This window comes from Ambystoma mexicanum, chromosome 6q (genome assembly GCF_040938575.1).
Source record: "Ambystoma mexicanum isolate Mex_15411 chromosome 6q, UKY_AmexF1_1, whole genome shotgun sequence".
In the NCBI taxonomy this organism is placed as follows: domain Eukaryota; kingdom Metazoa; phylum Chordata; class Amphibia; order Caudata; family Ambystomatidae; genus Ambystoma; species Ambystoma mexicanum.
In genome coordinates, this window is record NC_090937.1 from 1569365781 (window position 1) to 1569388178 (window position 22398).

Here is a 22398-nt window from a genome sequence, read left to right on the forward strand (position 1 = left end):
CGCGGCGGTCGGGTGATTCCTTTCTCCTCTGCGGGTGGGCGGGATGGATCAGCTGGGTAGCCGGGTCTGCAGCGCGGTCGTGGGCATCGCAGACGCGGTCTTCTCCTCTCCCTCTGGCGGCTCCGCAGTTGCTGGGTCTCCTCCCGCACGGCTCCACTTCGGTCCTCGGCTCCTGCGTAGGGCACACGGGCCCTTCTGGAATGCTGGGCGCGTAGCCCTCCAGTAGGGCACACGGGCCTCTGCTTAGTTGCAGGGCGCACCGGCCCTCTCGAACTGCTGGGCGCACGGGCCCTTCAGCAGGGCATACGGGCCTCTGCTTTCACACGGACACGGAGGTCCACTTAAACTGCTGGGCACACGGGCCCATCGACAGGGCACACGGGCCCCTGCTCAGGGCACACAGGCCCACACGAAATGCTGGGCGCACAGGCCCGCCAACAGGGCACACGGGCCCCTGCTCAGGGCACGCAGGCCCACACGAACTGCCGGGCACACGGGCCCACCTACAGGGCACACTGGCCCTCTTCAGGGCACACGGGCCCACCGCTCTGCTGGGCGCACCGGCCCACCGGGGTTCCAGGGCACACGGGCCCACTGACACTGCAGGGCACACGGGCACACCGCTCTGCTGGGCGCGCCGGCCCACCGTGGTTCCGGGGCACACGGACCCTTGCTCAGGGCACACAGGCCCACACGAACTGCCGGGCACACGGGCCCACCTACAGGGCGCACTGGCCCTCTTCAGGGCGCACGGGCCCACTGGTACTGCCGGGCACACCTGCTACTGCCGGGCACACGGGCCCACCTACAGGGCACACGGGCCCTCTTCACTGCAGGCACTCAGGCCCTCCGTTATTGCTGCAAAGCGTGGGGTCGCATCTGTCTCGTCGCCAGTTGTTATACTGCTGAGCTGGCCATACACGTGCACTACGGACAGAAAACACGGGAGCCATTCTGCTCTCCAACCTTCCCTTTATTCCTCCGTAACATGACTGCCTTCTCCCTTCCCTTGCCCCTCCCGCTTCCCGCTCCCTCCCATAGTCTCGAGCTCTCCTCTTAAAGGGGCTCTGTCCTTTTTCCCTTGCAACACTGCTGACCTCGTAACACTGCGTCACTACCTGATACCCCAGTATCACCGGGATATTACAAATGGCAGCAGACTGGGATGTCATGCGGCAGAAACCGATAAGTCCCCATTCCTGTGGAGTCCCATTGGACTCTACGGGAATGGGGAGAGTGAAGCAGCGTCGCTGGCGGTGCCGGTGCTTCAGTGAAGACAATGCTGGTAGGGGCCAGAATTCCCAGCAGGTCAGACCTGTTGGGGGATACGTGGCACCTACCGGCACTGTCGGAGTATGGCGCCCTTGAAAAGGTGCCAGTATATTGCTAGCAGCACCTTGTTTCTGCACTGCATGGTCGTAATGAGGCCAATGTCTCTTCTGCAAATTCACAATTCATTCCTCACCCCTAGAGGGGGGCGTTCTTATCCAGACCTAGAGTGCACTAACTAGAAGCATCGCCTGGCACACCTGAACCAACCAGTTTATAGAGATTTTAGCAAGTAATTGAAACATGACTTCAGTTATCACAACTATTTAAATGCCACACATTTATATATGTATAGTGTAATTATTTGTATTCCAATGGTTGTATTGTATTGTACAAACTTCAGTTTAAACCTTTTACATTTTCCAAAAATGAAATATATGCAAAATCAAAGTAGGTGGGCTCATAGCTCAGAGAGTTATGCTCTTGCCACAGGTATCTGTCCTACGGTCGTAAAGTTGAGTTTTGGCTGGGCCGTCTCCTTGCTTCTTTCTTCCGAGGTCAATATATTGAGTACCATTAGATTGGGAGTACATTTGGGCAAGCAATGGAGGGCTTGGGCTGGTGCAAGCTCAGCATTATTTTGAAGCCAAACCTTGGCTAAAAACACAGAGTCTACCCTGCCCTAAGTAAAACGCATGTTTGAGGAAAAGTCATTTCTTCTACTGTCCCTAAACAGAATTCAAAACGGGATCCTGCAGTATAAACAGTGGGATTCATAGGGTCACTTTAACTCAATGCGCTATCATGGCAGAGTAGCCGTTGCTTGGGTTTTATATGCCTTTCTACACAGGTATGCAACACTATCGCCCCTAGAAACACCTGTCTACAGGCACGTTATAAATAACTTATCATATCATATCATATGATATCATTATTGAAGGAGATTTTTCAGGGCTACTCTATTTTAGATTCTGGTAATTGTAGAGCCCCATTCTGGATACTGAAAATAAAGAAACACCCATACTCTTTCTGCTTAACACGCATCTAGAAGGATTTATATACTGTCAGGTTGATTTACTGTGTGGTTTGTGTACTTTGAATGTGATCTCTATAAAACAGTATTACTGTAGTTCTTGAAAGGCAAACCGTAGATCAAGTAGGGTTTGGAAGGTATACAGCCAAGTGCCTAAATTGTAGATCCACAGTTTAAGCAAATTCTGCAATCCATTACAAATCATTTCATATCACGACTTTACCAGAAAAAAATGAAAGTCCCTAGAAATTAATCAGTTCACACAGTGTATGCTATTCCCCAAAAAGTCTCTTTTGATTTAGCAGAATGGTGTTCCCTCGTACATAATAGTCATAGTGACCCTCCCTAAATGTCATGCCACAACGTTTATTCTCTTGGCTTTCTCAAAGAAACACCACTTAAAAACCATGGCTCAGTGGCAACGCGTTTGTCTTGGAAGCAACAATGCAGCGCAACACAGGTTTGCATCCCTAGCCCCCACTTAGAAACCACTTGCTGGTATTAAGCGCGTTATAAATGAACAATAAATGAAAATAAAAGAATGTCAGTAAGGGGGGGAGGTAGGATGATTTAAAGACAGCTGTTGCTGTTAAACCTTGTCTGGCAGATCACACTGAAACAACTGCAGACATCCCTTTTTGACTTTGTAAACATAAAAGAGGTTGCATTTATTGTCTACTAGTGTACAGGCCCGTGTGCACGGGCCAAAGTGCAGGTTTTCATGGACATAGTCGGACCACTATATATCCCAAGCCAACAGCTCCCTCTAGGGGACAACAGGTAAAGCTATGCGAATTGGCATTGTCTCTATATATCGTAAGGCAACAGCTCCCTCTAGCGGTGACAACAGGTGAAGCTATGCGAATTGGCATTGTCTCTATATATCCTAAGGCATCCTCTAGTGGTGACAACAGGCGAAGCTACTGCATTGGACAAACATACATCTGTCCTTTTATAATATTGTTAGATATCCATACACAAAGTTCACCCCCCTGCTTCAGGCTAGGGGAATGAACTCAGGCTCAGGTTATGCAATTCGAGTTTTTGGTTAGTTGCGTGCCTCTTTCTACCCGAGTAATGGCAACACCAGGTGCTGGGAAGATGCCAACCTGATGGTGTGAGATAAGCAAATCTTTGAATGCCATTTTAAAACACATGTATTTGCAGGTACAACACGGAATTTGGAATTACCGCAAGAGTGCATTTTAAATGGCAGAATAATCCTTTTGACCTCACCCCCTTCTACACAGAAACAATATTTATGTATATGTATATGCAAATTGAGCACCAAATAATACTCAATCCTGAATTTTATATTGTAGAGGAGCAGGGTGAAGGACGTCCTGCCCTAGTTTGTGTTTGGCTTTTAGCCCCTCTGGCACAGCATTACTTGTGAATTCTCTGACCACCTCTAATTCAGGCATAATACATCTGTTAGTACAGTGCTATTAAGCAGGAGGATTTCATCATGAAGCACAATAGGAAAACATGGTATTACTACATCTCTTTATGTGATATGTAGAACGCTTTTGGCTTTTAAAATATAATATATGGTGTCACTGTCCCATTTTTAGTTTGAGCTTTTAGGTGGCACAAAGGCCCCACCTATAAACCGAAACTATTGCATGAGCATAGAGCTGGGAAGAAATTACATGGAGGGACACACGCTTGTAGGTGTTGTTTGGTTATTTACCCACCCATTGATTGCTAATCCCTATGACCACTCCCACACACTTCCTGCCCCTCTCTGCCCAAAACACCTCCTCATGGGATCTCTTTGAGAAAGCGTTATCAAGTCTTGCCATCAAACTGTGTGCTCTAAGTGCCTGCCAGCGTTTTTTTCAAAGCAGCCTTCTGAGAGTCAATGACTTATTTGGTGCCGTAAACGCGCTACTGCCGTAATAAAGATGTCTTAACCAGGTGTGCCTTCAGCCACTCTATTTATAAGCACTATGCATGCCTTTCAATGAAGACCTGTTAAAAAAAGCATTGACAAAGCCAACAGTTTTGACTTGAGTATAAGTGTTAGGCATTTGTCAGGCATTGCTATTAAATGCCAAGGTGCTCGCATCATTTTGCAGCTGCTGCCATCCATGGCCAGTTAATACCACTACAGCAGTGCCTGGCAAATGCCTTTCCAAATGCTACACAAAAGTCAAGCTCCTATGTTTCCATATATGGAATTGGGTGCCAGGCGGCCATCTTGATTGCAGACGGTTACTCTAGAAAGATATTGAATGACAAAAGGAGTGTTGCTTTTATCTGTTCCATCATTAACTGTTCTTTGTCCCTCCCGTTTTGAACAGCAAATCGCTGCCAGACGTCCAGGCGATTCCAAACACCACACACTTGGACCACTATATATACCGCTACCGCCGGATTAATCTGAACCAGATTGTCCAGGCTGCATGGAAGTTAAAACACGAGGATTCAGACCTGCAGACAGTCCTGGATCAGGCTGACGACTGGCTCCTGCGACTGAAGGCTCTGGCCGAGGAGGTATGGGAAAGTATTTTAAGTAAATCGAAAAATACAGGAACACAAAGAAAAAACAAATGGATGTCATTGTGCACAAAGACTTTAGGGCAGGGGGTCTTCCACCTTTGGCTCTCCAGGTGTTTTGGACTCCAATTCCCATCAGCGCCAGGCAGCTCTACCAAAGCTGAGGTATCATAGGAGTTCTAGTCCAGAACGTCTGGTGAGCCACAGGTTCGGGACTCTGACTTTAGGGGAACGCCTACGCGGTGATATAGAAATGATAAATCTTCCCTCCCCCGACTATACTATTGCTTAAACCTGGTTCGCACAGAGAGAGTCGACCAATGAGATGCTGATGATCTACCATTATCCCGCCTTAACATTAAATGGACTGTAATAGCCTGATAGAACCACAACAGCGCCCCCTAAAGGATTCTTCAGAATCGTGTTCCGCATTGGCACCGAATGATCAGATCTATATCTCAGGACTAGAGAAGGGGATACAAAGATGGTCAGACTCCCACAAAACATAATCCCCCATCCTTTCTTACAAGGCCTACACATATGTATCAGGGCAGTCCCACCTGGGACGAGATCAGCCATAATATAGGGTGACCTGCATGACAGTCAGGTTTTAGTGTGACAGGTGCATATCAAATCACATAAAATAGGAATTCATGTACAACCCACCTTGGATTCGTCAAGATAATATGCAGACCTGGTCTTGTGTCCTTGCCACTACTACCATGACGCTGTAGTTCATCAGCTGTGGTGTACAAGCACATTGGTGAGTTTCTTCAGTCTTTGAGGATGTGTGTGTGATAGACGATAAACGCGTCTCCTACTCCAATCTGTCAGTGTAGATGTTCTCTGAGTGCTCACAAAGATACAGTATTGCTCTGTATAGGAGAGCAGGTTCTCAAATCCTGGCAGACCATTTCCACCGGCTACCCAGGAGGAAAGGTCTTGTGATTGTGGTTAAACGTTTGCTCTAAGACCATTCTCACTGGCTGCGCTGGATGCAAGATCCTGTGATTGTGGATTAACCTGGGCTATGAGACCTTTCACACCGTCTAACCAGGAGGCAGGATCCTGTGATTGTGGATTAACCTGGGCTATGACACCTTACTCACCGGCTACCAAGGAGAACAGATCCTTTGGTTGTGCATTAACTTGGGCTAAGATACCTTTCTCACCGGCTACCCAGGAGGCAGGATCCTGTGATTGTGGTTCAACCTGGGCTATGAGACCTTTGTCACCGGCTACACTGGAGGCAAGAGCCTGTGATTGGGGATTAACCTGGGCTATGAGAGCTTTCTCACCAGCTACACAGGATGCAGGATCCTGTGATTATGGATTAACCTGGGCTATGAGACCTTTCTCATCGGCTACCCAGGAGGCAGGATCCTGTGATTGTGGATTAACCTGGGCTATGAGACCATTCTCACCGGCTACCCTGCAGGCAAGATCCTGTGATTTTGGATTAACCTGGGGTATGAGACCTTTCTCACTGTCTACCCAGTATGCAGGATCCTGTGATTGTGGATTAACCTGGGCTATGAGACCTTTCATACCGGATACCCAGGATGCAGGAACCTGTGATTGTGGATTACCTGGGCTATGAGACATTTCCCATTGGCTACCAAGAAGGCAAGATCCTGTGATTGTGTATTAACCTGAGCTATGCAACCATTGTTACCGGCTGCCCAGGAGGTAAGATCCTGTGATTGTGGATTAACCTGGGCTATGAGATCTTTCTCACCGGCTACCCAGTATGCAGGATCCTGTGATTGTGGATTAACCTGGGCTATGAGACCTTTCATACCAGATACCCAGGATGCAGGAACCTGTGATTGTGGATTACCTGGGCTATGAGACCTTTCCCATTGGCTACCAAGAAGGCAAGATCCTGTGATTGTGTATTAACCTGAGCTATGCAACCTTTGTTACCGGCTGCCCAGGAGGTAAGATCCTGTGATTGTGGATTAACCTGGGCTATGAGATCTTTCTCACCGGCTACCCAGGATGCAGGATCCTGTGATTGTGGATTAAGCTGGGCTATGAGAGCTTCCTCACCGGCTACTCAGGAGACAAGATCCTGTGATTGTGTATTAACCTGGGCTATGAGACCTTTCTCACCAGCTACCCAGAAGGCAAGATCCTGTGATTGTGGATTAACCTGGGCTATGAGACCTTACTCACCGGCTACCGAGGAGGCAAGATCCTGTGATTGTGGATTAACCTGGGCTATGAGACCTTTCTCACCGGCTAGCCAGGGGGCGAGATCCTGTGATTGTGGATTAACCTGGGCTACGAGACCTTTCTCACCGGCTACCCAGGAAGCAGGATCCTGTGATATTGGATTAACCTGGGCTATGAGACCTTTCTCACAGGCTATGCAGGAGGCACGATCCTGTGATTGTGGGTTAACCTGGGCTATGAGACCTTTCTCACTGGCTACCCAGGAGGCAAGATCCTGTGATTGGGGATATGAGAACTCTCTCACTGGCTACCCAGGAGGCAAGATCCTGTGATTGTGGATTAACCTGGGCTATGAGACCTTTCTCACTGGCTACCCAGGAGGCACGATCCTGTGATTGTGGGTCTACCTGGGATATGAGACCTTTCTCACTGGCTACCCAGGAGGCAAGATCCTGTGATTGTGGATTAACCTGGGATATGAGACCTTTCTCACTGGCTACCCAGGAGGAAAGATCCTGTAATTGTGGATTAACCTGGGCTATGATACCTTTCTCACCGGCTATTCAGGAGGCAAGATTCTGTGATTGTGGATTGACATGGGCTATGAGACCTTTCTCACCATCTAGCCAGGAGGTAAGATCCTGTAATTGTGGATTAACCTGGGCTATGATACCTTTCTCACCAGCTACCCAGGAGGAAAGATCCTGTGATAGTGGATTAACTGGGCTATGAGACCTTTCTCACCAGCTACACAGGAGGAAGGGTCCTGTGACTGTGGATTAACCAGGGCTCTGAGACCTTTCTCCCAGGATACCCAGTAGGCAAGATCCTGCGATTGTGGATTAACTGGGCTATGATACCTTTCTCACCGGCTACCCACGTTGCATAATCCTGTGACTGTGGTCAAACGTGGGCTCTGAGGTCATTCTCTCTGATTACCCAGGAGGAATGATCATGTGATTGTGGATTAACTCAGGTTATAACTTCCTTTCTCACTGGCTAACCAGGGGGCAAGATCCTGTGATTGTGGATTAACCTGGGCTATGAGACCTTTCTCACCGGATACCAAGGAGGCAAGATTTTGAGATTGTGGATTAACGTGGGCTCTGGGGTAATTCTCTCTGATTACCCAGGAGGAAGGATCTTGTGATTGTGGATTAACCCAGGCTATGAGACCGTTCTCACCGGCTACCCAGGGGGCAAGATCCTGTGGTTGTGGATTAACCTGGGCTATGAGAACTTTCTCACAGGCTACGCAGGAGTAAAGATCCTGTTATTGTGGTTTAATCTGGGCTATGGGACCTTTCTCACCGTATACCCAGGATGCAGGATCCTGTGATTGTGAATTAACCTGAGGCATGAGATCTTTCTCACCGGCTTCGTAGGAGGCAGATATCCTGTGATTATGAATTGACCTCGGCTATGAGAGCTTTCCCACCGTCTACCCAGGAGGCAGGATACTGTGATTGTGGATTAACCTTGGCTATGAGTACTTTCTCACCATCTACCCTGGATGCAGGATCCTGTGATTGTGGTTAAAGGTGGGCTCTGAGGCTATTCTCACCAGCTACTCAGGAGGCAGGATTTTGTGATTGTGGTTTACTGTGGGATCTGAGGCCATTCTCACTGGCTATGCAGGAGGCAAGATCCTGTGATTGTGGATTAAACTTGGCTATGAGAACTTTCTCACCATCTTCCCAGGAGGCAGGATCCTGTGATTGTGGATTAACCTGGGGTATGAGACCTTTCTCACGGTCTATCCAGGATGCAGGATCCTGTGATTGTGGATTAACCTTGGCTATGAGAACTTTCTCACCGTCTACCCAGGATGCAGGATCCTGTGATTGTGGTTAAAGGTGTGCTCTGAGGCCATTCTCCCCGGCTACCCAGGAGGCAAAATCCTGTGATTGTGGATTAACCTGGGCTATGAGACCTTTCTCACCGGTTACCCTGGAGGCAAGATCCTGTGATTTTGGATTAACCTGTGGTATGAGACCTTTCTCACTGGCTACCCAGGAGGATAGATCCTGTGATTGTGGTGATTGTGGATTAACCTGGGCTATGAGAACCTTCTCACTGTCTACCCAGGAGGCAGGATCCTGTGATTGTGGATTACCTGGGCTATGAGACCTTTCTCACTGTATACCGAGGAAGCAGGATCCTGTGATTGTAGATTAACTTTGGCTGTGAGAACTTTCCCACTGTCTAGCCAGGAGGCAGGATCCTCGGATTGTGGATTAACTTTGGCTTTGAGAACTTTCTCACCATCTACCCAGGATGCAGGATCCTGTGATTGTGGTTAATTCTGGGCTCTGAGGCCATTCTCACCGGCTACCCAGGAGGCAAGATTTTGTGATTGTGGCTTAGCGTGGGATGTGAGGCCATTCTCACCAGCTACTCAGGAATCAGGATCCTGTGATTGTGGATTACCTGGGCTATGAGATCTTTCTCACTGTCTACCCATGAGGCAGGATCCTGTGATTGTGGATTAACCTTGGCTATGAGAACTTTCTCAGCGTCTATCCAGGAGGCAGGATCCTGTGATTGTGGAGTAACCTGGGCTATGAGACCTTTCTCCCCGGATACCCAGTAGGAAAGATCCTGCAATTGTGGATTAACTGGGCTATGATACCTTTCTCACCGGCTATTCAGGAGGCAAGATTCTGTGATTGTGGATTGGCCTGGGCTATGAGACCTTTCTCACCATCTAGCCAGGAGGCAAGATCCTGTAATTGTGGATTAACCTGGGCTATGATACCTTTCTCACCGGCTACCCAGGAGGAAAGATCCTGTGATTTTGGATTAACCTGTGGTATGAGACCTTTCTCACTGGCTACCCAGGAGGATAGATCCTGTGATTGTGGTGATTGTGGATTAACCTGGGCTATGAGAACCTTCTCACTGTCTACCCAGGAGGCAGGATCCTGTGATTGTGGATTACCTGGGCTATGAGACCTTTCTCACTGTATACCGAGGAAGCAGGATCCTGTGATTGTAGATTAACTTTGGCTGTGAGAACTTTCCCACTGTCTAGCCAGGAGGCAGGATCCTCGGATTGTGGATTAACTTTGGCTTTGAGAACTTTCTCACCATCTACCCAGGATGCAGGATCCTGTGATTGTGGTTAATGCTGGGCTCTGAGGCCATTCTCACCGGCTACCCAGGAGGCAAGATTTTGTGATTGTGGCTTAGCGTGGGATGTGAGGCCATTCTCACCAGTTACTCAGGAATCAGGATCCTGTGATTGTGGATTACCTGGGCTATGAGATCTTTCTCACTATCTACCCATGAGGCAGGATCCTGTGATTGTGGATTAACCTTGGCTATGAGAACTTTCTCAGCGTCTATCCAGGAGGCAGGATCCTGTGATTGTGGAGTAACCTGGGCTATGAGACCTTTCTCCCCGGATACCCAGTAGGAAAGATCCTGCAATTGTGGATTAACTGGGCTATGATACCTTTCTCACCGGCTATTCAGGAGGCAAGATTCTGTGATTGTGGATTGGCCTGGGCTATGAGACCTTTCTCACCATCTAGCCAGGAGGCAAGATCCTGTAATTGTGGATTAACCTGGGCTATGATACCTTTCTCACCGGCTACCCAGGAGGAAAGATCCTGTGATAGTGGATTAACTGGGCTATGAGACCTTTCTCACCAGCTACACAGGAGGAAGGGTCCTGTGACTGTGGATTAACCAGGGCTCTGAGACCTTTCTCCCCGGATACCCAGTAGGCAAGATCCTGCGATTGTGGATTAACTGGGCTATGATACCTTTCTCACCGGCTACCCACGTTGCAGGATCCTGTGACTGTGGTCAAACGTGGGCTCTGAGGTCATTCTCTCTGATTACCCAGGAGGAATGATCATGTGATTGTGGATTAACTCAGGCTATAACTTCCTTTCTCACCGGCTAACCAGGGGGAAAGATCCTGTGATTGTGGATTAACCTGGGCTATGAGACCTTTCTCACCGGATACCCAGGAGGCAAGATTTTGAGATTGTGGATTAATGTGGGCTCTGGGGTAATTCTCTCTGATTACCCAGGAGGAAGGATCTTGTGATCGTGGATTAACCCGGGCTATGAGACCGTTCTCACCGGCTACCCAGGGGCAAGATCCTGTGGTTGTGGATTAACCTGGGCTATGAGAACTTTCTCACAGGCTACACAGGAGGCAAGATCCTGTGATTGTTGTTTAATCTGGGCTATGAGACCTTTCTCACTGTATACCCAGGATGCAGGATCCTGTGATTGTGAATTAACCTGAGGCATGAGATCTTTCTCACCGGCTTCCTAGGAGGCAGATATCCTGTGATTATGAATTGACCTCTACTATGAGAGCTTTCCCACCGTCTACCCAGGAGGCAGGATACTGTGATTGTGGATTAACCTTGGCTATGAGAACTTTCTCGCCGTCTACCCAGGATGCAGGATCCTGTGATTGTGGTTAAAGGTGTGCTCTGAGGCCATTCTCCCCGGCTACCCAGGAGGCAAGATCCTGTGATTGTGGATTAACCTGGGCTATGAGACCTTTCTCACCGGTTACCATGGAGGCAAGATACTGTGATTTTGGATTAACCTGTGGTATGAGACCTTTCTCACTGGCTACCCAGGAGGAAGAAAGATCCTGTGATTGTGGATTAACCTGGGCTATGAGAACCTTCTCACTGTCTACCCAGGAGGAAGGATCCTGTGATTGTGGATTACCTGGGCTATGAGACCTTTCTCACTGTATACCCTGGATGCAGGATCCTGTGATTGTGGTTAAAGGTGGGCTCTGAGGCTATTCTCACCAGCTACTCAGGAGGCAGGATTTTGTGATTGTGGTTTACTGTGGGATCTGAGGCCATTTTCACTGGCTATGCAGGAGGCAAGATCCTGTGATTGTGGATTAAACTTGGCTATGAGAACTTTCTCACCATCTTCCCAGGAGGCAGGATCCTGTGATTGTGGATTAACCTGGGGTATGAGACCTTTCTCAGCTATGCAGGAAGCAGGATCCTGTGATAGTGGATTAACCTGGGCTTTGAGACCTTTCTCACGGTCTATCCAGGATGCAGGATCCTGTGATTGTGGATTAACCTTGGCTATGAGAACTTTCTCGCCGTCTACCCAGGATGCAGGATCCTGTGATTGTGGTTACAGGTGTGCTCTGAGGCCATTCTCCCCGGCTACCCAGGAGGCAAGATCCTGTGATTGTGGATTAACCTGGGCTATGAGACCTTTCTCACCGGCTACCCTGGAGGCAAGATCCTGTGATTTTGGATTAACCTGTGGTATGAGACCTTTCTCATTGGCTACCCAGGAGGAAAGATCCTGTGATTGTGGATTAACCTGGGCTATGAGAACCTTCTCACTGTCTACCCAGGAGGCAGGATCCTGTGATTGTGGATTACCTGGGCTATGAGACCTTTCTCATTGCATACCGAGGAAGCAGGATCCTGTGATTGTAGATTAACTTTGGCTGTGAGAACTTTCTCACTGTCTAGCCAGGAGGCAGGATCCTCGGATTGTGGATTAACCTTGGCTTTGAGAACTTTCTCACCATCTACCCAGGATGCAGGATCCTGTGATTGTGGTTAATGCTGGGCTCTGAGGCCATTCTCACCGGCTACCCAGGAGGCAAGATTTTGTGATTGTGGTTTAGCGTGGGATGTGAGGCCATTCTCACCAGCTACTCGGGAATCAGGATCCTGTGATTGTGGATTACCTGGGCTATGAGATCTTTCTCACTGTCTACCCATGAGGCAGGATCCTGTGATTGTGGATTAACCTTGGCTATGAGAACTTTCTCAGCGTCTATCCAGGAGGCAGGATCCTGTGATTGTGGAGTAACCTGGGCTATGAGACCTTTCTCACCGGCTACCATGGAGGCAAGATCCTGTGATTTTGTATTAACCTGGGGAATGAGACCTTTCTCACCGGCTACCCAAGATGTAGGATCCCGTGATTGTGGATAAACCTGGGCTCTGAGGCCATTCCCTATGTGTGGCTGATGTCGGTTAATCCATGAATAAGAGACATAGGCTGGCATAACGCAACACTAAAGCAGCCACAGACAGATAATAATAGCCAACAGGCAATATACCAGTGGTGGTTCCTGAAGTTGGACTTCAACACCATAAAATGATGCCTGTAGACCCCTGGACAAACCTTCTGCTATTTCCCCTCCCTGGAAATGGTTCTCTAGCAGATTGCAGATGTATACAATTTCTACTAGGCTGCTTAGTGCTTGGAAGCTAGAGGAGGGGACCCTGCAATGTGACGCCACAATGACAATAATAATAATAATAATAGTGAGGATAAATAATTTCCAAGTGTAGCACTTCATGGTAGATTGCTCCAACTTCTAAGCGCTTTCATATTAGGTGTTATCATTATCCATATATAAGAGCCATACACCAACTGCCTTATCTACTTTTTAATCAACACCAGTGTTTCACGAAGGCAGTAGCACACAGGAGCTGATTAATAAGAAAGTTAGTCTAGTTACCCTGACTTACTCCTAACTTACTCCAAGCGGGAGGCTATTCTATTCACAAAGAGGTTACAGGTAACAGAGCTACACTGGTAACCTAGGTGTCATTCAGATAGTACCCCCCCACCCTCAGAGTTACTGCTGGTGACCTCTTTGTGATCCCACCCCATAGTATTTTCCAGCTTGAGGATGAGGTCACTGTGTAAATGAATGCTTTGGGTTCCCTTGAAGGCAGAACTATTTGCCCTGATGTAAGAGGAACTTGAGTCATGCTGTATGGTTGAGAAAAGGTGGGCGTGGAATCCTTCTGAGAAGGAATGAACTGGGACCTCAGCTCTTGATGGCTTTTCCATGCATGCCGCCTCCCACAACAGAGCGCGGCTGCGGTGTAAACTAATGCCAGGATCTGCGGGCTGTTCCCTTTTCCCCTGCTGCGGCTTCTAAATGTCTTTCCTTCGAGGTGCATCCTGTGACATGCGCGCCGGACTCCAGGCCTAATGTTTCTCTGTGTGTTTCCCTCCTCCAGCCGCAGAACAGCCTGCCAGACATAGTGATCTGGATGCTGCAAGGAGACAAGCGTGTGGCCTACTACCGGATGCCAGCCCACGAGGTCCTCTTCTCCAGGAACGGCGCCAGCTGCTGCGGCAAGAACTGCGGCAAGCTTCAAACGATATTCCTCAAAGTATGTTATTCTGGCTCTTTAATGTAAACATATTGATGACGAACAAATCAGTCAAGTGGGAAACTGGTAGCAAAACAGGATCCAGCGAAGACAGATTGCAAAACCTGAGTACAAGAGGAGTTTACTTTAAAGTCAAGGATACATTTCGCAATCCTATACTTTTTTTATTTTGCATTAGAAATTCATTCACATTTCACTTTGTTCTAATCGTTTAATCTTGACCTATGTAGGTGCTTGTAGGGTTCTTGTTCAAGCTGGGCTGCGCAGCTTCGACGCCCGCGCCACAATTATGCATCTTCTGCATATCATAAGACGTTACAAGCCATATTCTGCGAATAGTGATCAGCCGATTCCTCGCTCACCCCTTTGTAGACACCGATCCAACTTTCATACTGCACATACTACTCACAGAGCTTTCCAGGAGAAATTTGCAATCCGTCCTTCATCGTTGATGACAGACTTGCGTGCCGTGGGGTAGGTCAAGCGAGCTCATTAAACTGATAGGCATGGGGAAGGCGTGTCTATCTACTGGTTTGGTATTGGGAACACTTGCCACTGGGACCGAGTAGGGAGGATAGGAGTGAGCCAGAATAGGTGCTGGCAGGGCTTTAAGTGGGCTGGGGCTAGCCGGGTCTGACCATTAAGACGTAGGGCGTGAAATTTCGAACTGCAGTCAGAAGCTGGTAGGCCCCATCACAGCACTGAGGACCATGCTTGTCTGTTGCAGGGCACAATACATTTGGTTTTCAGATTAAGAAATTGTGCTACTTGGTAACCTAATTTCGTTTTTTGTTTTAAAGCTATTGGAAAATCATGTTTTCAAGACGAAATGGGCATATTTGTTGCCGCTTAAACAAACAGGTCGTTTTTATGTATAAAATGTATTAACTCTGAAGAGGCGGTGTTGTTTTTTTACTTCAAGACAAAATCTGCACTTTTCATCTCCATAACATGGTAATCCAACTCTAAAACAGCAGGATTATCTACCATAGACTATAAATTACAAAGTAAAGACCATTTTCTAATACTAAACACAACGAGTTTATTTCTGAATAGTTGGCGTTTAGTGGGAACGCACCCCAACCAGTATTTAGTGCACGCACACCGCTTAGGTCACTTCCCACGTTAGAGCCCGCCTTCAATTTCTCATCCTACCTAAAGCAACAGGTGCTGCAGAACCATGGGGTCACACGTCGTTAGTTGAATTGGCCCGGTCGGACCGCCCCATTAATGAGGATCAGGCAATGGATGGCGAGTCGGCAGCAGTGGTGGAAACAGAGTTACCAGCGAATGGAATCGGGCAAGTTGCTCTTCGATGTCCGAACCATAGAGTCAGATACAGAGAGTGACAATCTGGGAGCACGTAGTTCGGATTACGGAGATTGAGGAAGACACATAGATGCATTTGTAGTTTATCTTTCTGCCCACTATGACCTCTGGTCCCTGTCCATTTTGCTCTGAAGATCACATTTCAAGTACTCAAGGCCATTAAAGCAATTTACAGACACACATGACAAACCTGCTACCTCTCTCATGTCAGCCTTTGATGTCATAGGGTACACCCAGTCTATGACCGAACCAACGAACACAGCAGGCCACACTCATGACTGGATTCTCTCACATTGCTTGCCCGTGTCAGACATCTCAGTCCTTGCATGCCCTTGGTCTGATCACTTTCTTGTGTCTTCTCTTGTTTACCCTCCTGTCCCCGGAGGACCAATGTCATCCATAGTCATACCACAAAATCAAGAAATTTTTTAAAAAGTTGTTCCCGAGAACTTATCTCCCTTTCTTAAAGCCAAACTCATCTGACTTGAAATATTTGACAATGCTACAGACTTGGCTACTTTTCTCGTGGGAACTCTGAATGAAGCAGTCACTTCTCTCGCATCCCTTCAAACCAGAGTAATCAAACTGGCTTCCGCTTAGAATTCCTGGTTCAACCAGGATATTCCTGACCGGAGGCATTCTAAAAGGGCAGCAGAAAGAAACTGGTGCAAATCCCTCACGCCAATGACGCTTGCCCTTTACAAACAAGCGGTGCAGTACTTAAAATCAGGTATCATGGCTGCTAAGACTACCCCCTTTAACAACACGATCACCCAGGCCAAGTCTAACTCCAAATAGCTCTTCATGATCCTGAAAGAATTTGAAGGTAAATCAGTCGTGGGACAAGTTCCCACCAAGGATTAAAAGTGGTGTCAGGGAATCCACAATGAATTCAAACGTAAAATGACCAAACATCAGGAGGTTGCTTGTGTCCATATGAAGGCCAATCCCTTCTCAGGGGCAGACATTACCATTCCTGGGTTCAACCCCAGGCCTGCTCCAGCCCTTAACGATAATGAGTTCACTTTCTCTCCCTGCCCCAATGATGACTTGTCCAAAATCATAAGCTCCTTGAAACCCACTGTTTGTTATGTTATGTTATGTTATTTTGCACTTGTATAGCGCCTTATATACCATTGGTATGGTCTGAAGGCGCTGGTAGGTTGAACGCCCTTGGGAACCGAAGTTCAGGTCAGTAGAGAGAGTAGGGAGAGTAAACGGCGCGTGTGCGCACCACGTATGTGTGCAGTTGGTGCGGTATGCGTTAAATAGCTGATTCTTAGAGGTAGGTGTGGTGGTTGAGATCAGGGGTATGTGTTCGTTCTGGCAGGATTTATCCAGACCGACTGTGGCTGCGTTAGGCCTGAGGAGAACGCCTGGCTGGGGGGTGTGTAACCAGAAGTGTTTACTTAGAGTGATGGGGAGTGAGCGGGAGGTGTTGGTATGAGAACAGTTATACCGAATGGTGTCATAGTATCTCTGTGTTCTAGTTGAGTGGTGGTGTAAAGAAGAGAGTAAGCGTGGGGTGTTATATGATGGGTTACATGCTCTTTCATATGTTCTCTGCATTCCAGACCATACTATGTACGTTGCGCAGCTCTATGCGCTCCAGTCCGTTCTATGGACTTTTATTCATTCCATGTGTCTCCGTCAGTGCTACACACTCCGGTCTGCTCGATGCACTCATGCATTCCAGTCCTCCCCGCGCGCTCCTGAGAGCCCCTCGCAAGCACCCTGTCTGCGCCTGTACTTCGCATTCACCCACCGTGCGCAGTCACCCGCGCCACGCATTCACCCACTCCCGGCACTCACCAGCTCCCTGCACTCACCAGCTCCGCACACTCATACACTCTATGCACTCATGCTTTTCCCCGCATTCAACATTAGTATGCATTCATCAGCCCCTTAGAGTCATTTATTAGTACGCAGTAATCCTGTTCTATAAATTAATTTGCTCGCTACACTCATTTGCTCTCTAAACTCATCCGCTCTCTAACCTCATCCGCTCTCTAACCTCATCCGCTCTCTAACCTCATCCGCTCTCTAACCTCATCCGCTCTATAACCTCATCCGCTCTCTGAACTCATCTACTCTCTAACCTCCTCCACTCTACACGCTCCCCCACTCTACACGCTCCCCCACTCTACATGCTCCTCCACTCTACATGCTGATACATTCTGTGCAATCATCAGTTCTACATTCGCTTCTCTGTATTTATGCCCTCTTCCGCCATACGCACTCGTCTGATTTACATACCCAACCACTCTACATGCTCATCCGACTTATCATGTTCATCCATTCTATACCTTCATCCGATCTACATACTCATTTGATTTACACACTCATTCGATCTATGTAGTCATCTGTTCCTCACTCGTGCATTCTTCCACTTAGTGCATTCAACTGTTTACACTCAACCACTCTGCACACTCGGCCGTTTAACATGTTCATCCATTCTATACACTTATCCGATGTACTTACTCATTCGATTTACACACTTATTCAATCTATATAGTCATCTGTTCTTCCACTCATGCATTCATTTCATTCAGTGCATTCATCTGTTCACACGCTTCATCCATTCTAACTATTTCATCGATGCTATTCACTTCGTTCCCTCCTCATGCATTATGTGCATTTCAGCAGTTTACATCTCCTTACTGTTTCCATATGATTTATTCTTATTATCCACTTCACTGTTTTGATCTACTTTACTCGTTTAATTCTGTTTGTCTTTCGGGTTTATATTCGGGGGTTATCAGCTGTCCATTTCTTGCCTCAGATAGTTTGATGGGTTGGTGTCGTTGAGATGCTGTTTGTCTGTTTGGGTTAGTTTGGTTACCGGTTGGTTTTAGGGGAAGAGCCAGGTTTTCAGCAGTTTGCGGAAAGATGTTAAATCCTCAGTTTGGCGGATGTGGGGTGGGAGTGATTTCCACAGGGTGGGGGCCAAGGCTGAGAATGATGATCCGCCCAATCTGACGGAGTTTGTCTTAGGTATGACTAGGAGGCCGGCTGAGCTTGATCTTATGGTGCGAGGGGGGTGATAGGGTTTTAGTTTGTTTTGAAGATATTGAGGTCCGGTTTTATGCAGTGCTCGATGGGAGATGCATAAGGTTTTGAAAGTCACCCTTCGGCTACTGGAAGCCAGTGCAGCGTCTTAAGGGCTGGGGAGATGTGGTCTCTTGGGCCGAGTGCAAGCAGCAATTTGGCTGCCGCGTTTTGTGCCCTTTGGAGTTTATTCAGTTGGTACGCGTGGAGTCCGAGGTATAGGGGGTTTGCATAGTCCAGTCTTGACATAACAATTGATTGGACCGCTGAGAGTCTGTTAGGAAAGGCGAGATATTGAAAGATGCGCCTAAGGGTTTTAAGGTGGTAGTGGCAGGATTTTGAGACATTGTTGACTTGGCGCGAGAGTGTTAGGTCAGAGTCAAGGATGCATCCAAGATTTTTCACTGATTTGCAGGGGGTCGGTGAGCTGCCCATGGCGGGTGGCCAGGATAGTGGTTGCGGAAGAAGCTCGGAGTTGCCGCATACCATGATTTCAGTTTTCGAGGGGTTTAACAAGAGGTGGCTTTGGGTCATCCAGTGTTCTATGTCGAGGAGGCAGGAGGCCAGGTCAGGTCGGGAGTTGGGATTAGAGTTCATTAGTTTTAGAATTAGATGAGTGTCGTCGGGTAGTTGTAACACAGGATGTTGTGTGAACGAACTATTGGAAGGAGGGTGATCAAGTAGAGATTGAACAGGAGTGCAGATAGGCATGCTCCTTGTGGGACTCCCGTGTCGACTGGTCAGGCTTGGGAGGTATAGGTGGAGAGTATCGTTATTTGGTACCTATCTTTGAGGAATGAAGCTATCCATTTAAGAGCGGTTCCACAAATTCCTAGGGAATACGAAAACATCTGCCCCTCTAGTGTCTTTAAACATTGTTTAGACATTTAGTTCCATGGATAACTAAGTTGGTGAACCTGTCCTTTGCCAAAGGCCTGGTGCTCCAGTTTCTGAAGAAAGCATGGGTCACGCCCCTTATCAAAAAGAGTGACCTTGAACCATCCCAGGCTGGGAACTATCGTCCTATCAAAAAACGTCCCTTTTTTGATTAAAGTGCTGGATCGAGTGGTTTTTCTACAAATTCAGAGCCATATTGAGAGAAATGATATTCTTGGTCCACGTCAGTCTGGCTTCAGAGCCAATCATGGCACTGAGACAGCCCTCCTCGATTTAAAATCCAATCTCTTCATCATCGTGGATAAGTGTCACCCTGCCCTCTTAATGTTCTTGGACCTCCCGTCGGCCTTTGACCTTGTGGATCATTCCCTCTTGGTCACTAGGCTGCGAGAGGTAGCAGGCTCCTCTGACGCTGCTGTTCAGTGAGTTGCAGCTTTCCTGGGACCCCGAAATGCTAGAGTCGCGGTGGATGGTGCAGGTTCCACTACAGATGCCATCTCATGTGGGGTACCACAGGGATCCTGTATCTCACTGACTCTCTTTAACATATACTTTCCTGATGTTTCTCTGGGTGTTCAATATGATAATTACGTTGATGACACCCAGGTTGTCCTGAAGCTTTTGGGTATTTACGCGCAAGACGCGGTAACCATTAATGTGGTCTATGGGGCCATCCAGGCTTGGATGGTAGCCAATACGCTGGCATTGAACAATGATAAAACAGAGCTTCTAATTGTTGCCTCAGGGCCTCAACTGAAAAAACTACCCACAGACTTCCAAAGGTTCAACATCGCTGGCTCCACCATCCCAGTGGCAAAAAGTGTAAAGACCCTTGGGGTCATGTTCGATGCTGAACCTAGCATGAAACCTTAGGTTGCCCTCTTCTGGGCGTCCTGTGGTTACATTAATAAACTCCTCACCCACATTTGTCCTTTTATGTCACCTAGGAACATGTCCCTTCTTGCATCAACATTGGTTAACTCGCAACTGTATTATTGTAACAGCTTGTTCCTGGACAACCCACAGGCAAACTTTACAGCACTCCAGGTGATCCAAAACGGGGAAGTTCGGGCCACTAAGAGTCTTGCCAGGTGAGTTCACATAACCATCGCGAGGAGGGAGCTCCACTGGCTCCCGTGAAACATCGTGTTACTCACAAGGCATTAACGCTGAGTCACAAATGTCTTCATCTCCTGTCCCTCTCTTATCTCATTGAGCGCACTAAGGCCTACCAACCTTGCCGCCCCCTCAGGTCCTCCAACCAGGCGAGCCTCCAACAACCGAAATTCAATCTTAAAGGTTTTGGTGGCACCACATTCAACGTTCAGGTGCCCCTGGCCTGGAAAGCCCTTCCTCCCGATCAAAGAAAGATAATATCATTTACAGACTTCAAGAAAAGGATCAATAACACCTTTTCAACTTTGCCCCATAGTTGAACCCTGCTCCCCCCCCTCTTCTCCGGACTCTCGTTGGTAGTCTCTATTTTACGTGCGCACTGAGACCTATGGCTGTGTGGCACGATATACAAATTTAAATAACTAAAATATAAATAAACACATTTCAAAAAAGCTGAAAAAATAGAGCAACACAAACACTGTTTGACTGACCACCCTTGGACTCTCGTACCTGAGGCTGTCGCATCATTGCTTATTATCCATAGCACCTAAGTATCCCCAATGTCAGGCAACCTAGATATGGGCTGAGGAGGTTAAGGGTTAATATGTTTCGGGCCATTAGATTAGGGTTGCCGCTAGGCCCCTACACCAGCCTTACAGCACACTAATTCGCAAAGTGCATGCCACATTCTCATCCATCCTGCTGTACCACTTCTTGCACATCATATTCAACCTTGACACTGCTCTCCTGAGCTCATCCTCCCAGAAGCATGTACCGACCGGCTCTCTTTATCATTCTCTCTCCCTTTACTAGCCTCCTGGCCCACTGCCATAAAAGCGTACCTCTGCCTTCCCCACTAAACCTCTCATCTCACATAATACGCTCTATCACATAACACAGTCCATCAAAACATCCACAGAAACATATTTATTCACACCCAGTCACACCCATATGCTACACTTGCCATCCTCCTCCCTCACTACTTCCATCCTCACTGCTCACTCAAAACATCCTTCTTCTCAGGCCACTTTGACTGCCATAATGCCCATATCATGGTTATGGCCATCTCTTAAACAAAGATAGCCGCTCATAATGCAGCCATCTTGCAGTCCCCCATAACAACCCTTCTGCCTTTGTACACTCTCCCGACTGACCAAAGTGGTGAAGTTAGCCTACTCACCAAAAAGGCATTCCAATCTGCCCCATATGACATTATCCCGCTCTCCATCATGCACACTACCACCCAACTGATGGCACCACCCTCCTCATTTATATCCCCCAGGCCCTCATATCCCCCATACCCTCTCATACCCTTCCAAAGCATGTCTTCCTCTTGGTCCCCTACCCTCCGTTGATCAATTAGTTCCCATTGGTGACTGTAACCTCACACACTTCACCTCCTCTCATCAACTAAACCTCGATTCCATCTTCTCTGATAACTGTTAACACGCCTATCTGCCCTCACCTTAGAGGTAACTCACTTGAACTAGTCTTCGTTCTGTCCTCATTCTTTCCTGCAATCCTCTCCACTGACCTGTCTCATTCTGATTACTTTCTCCTTCACACTGACATCTCTGATCCTCCCCTTCCTCCTCACTTCCTTGCCCAATTTTCCCCAGCTTAAAATGTAATCTCAAAACCAACTCCTTGGATCACCATCTTGAAGAAATCTGACCCTCCGTGCTCATGCTATTTCCTTCTCCTCGTGCTTCCACTATAAGCCAAGGTTCCATCATCCTCAATATGACTCTTAGCTCCCCAGTCGTTCCATCACAAACCTTACCCCTACGACCCCTGCCACACCTTTGGAGCACCGCAATCTTTTGTAAGCGATATTCAATCAACACTACAGCTAAGTCAATGCCTAGT

At 47.8% G+C, this 22398-nt stretch overlaps 1 protein-coding gene across 9 annotated transcripts in view; it reads left to right on the forward strand.

Annotated features, from left to right (window-relative positions):
• DYSF (dysferlin) overlaps positions 1–22398 on the forward strand; it is a 1254081-nt gene that overhangs the window by 585952 nt on the left and 645731 nt on the right. For all 9 annotated transcript variants that reach the window (XM_069632290.1, XM_069632293.1, XM_069632296.1 and 6 more), the window contains 2 exons: positions 4609–4801; positions 13984–14139. In XM_069632290.1, the coding sequence (XP_069488391.1) occupies positions 4609–4801; positions 13984–14139 (349 nt within the window). The remainder of the gene's footprint in view (positions 1–4608; positions 4802–13983; positions 14140–22398) is intronic.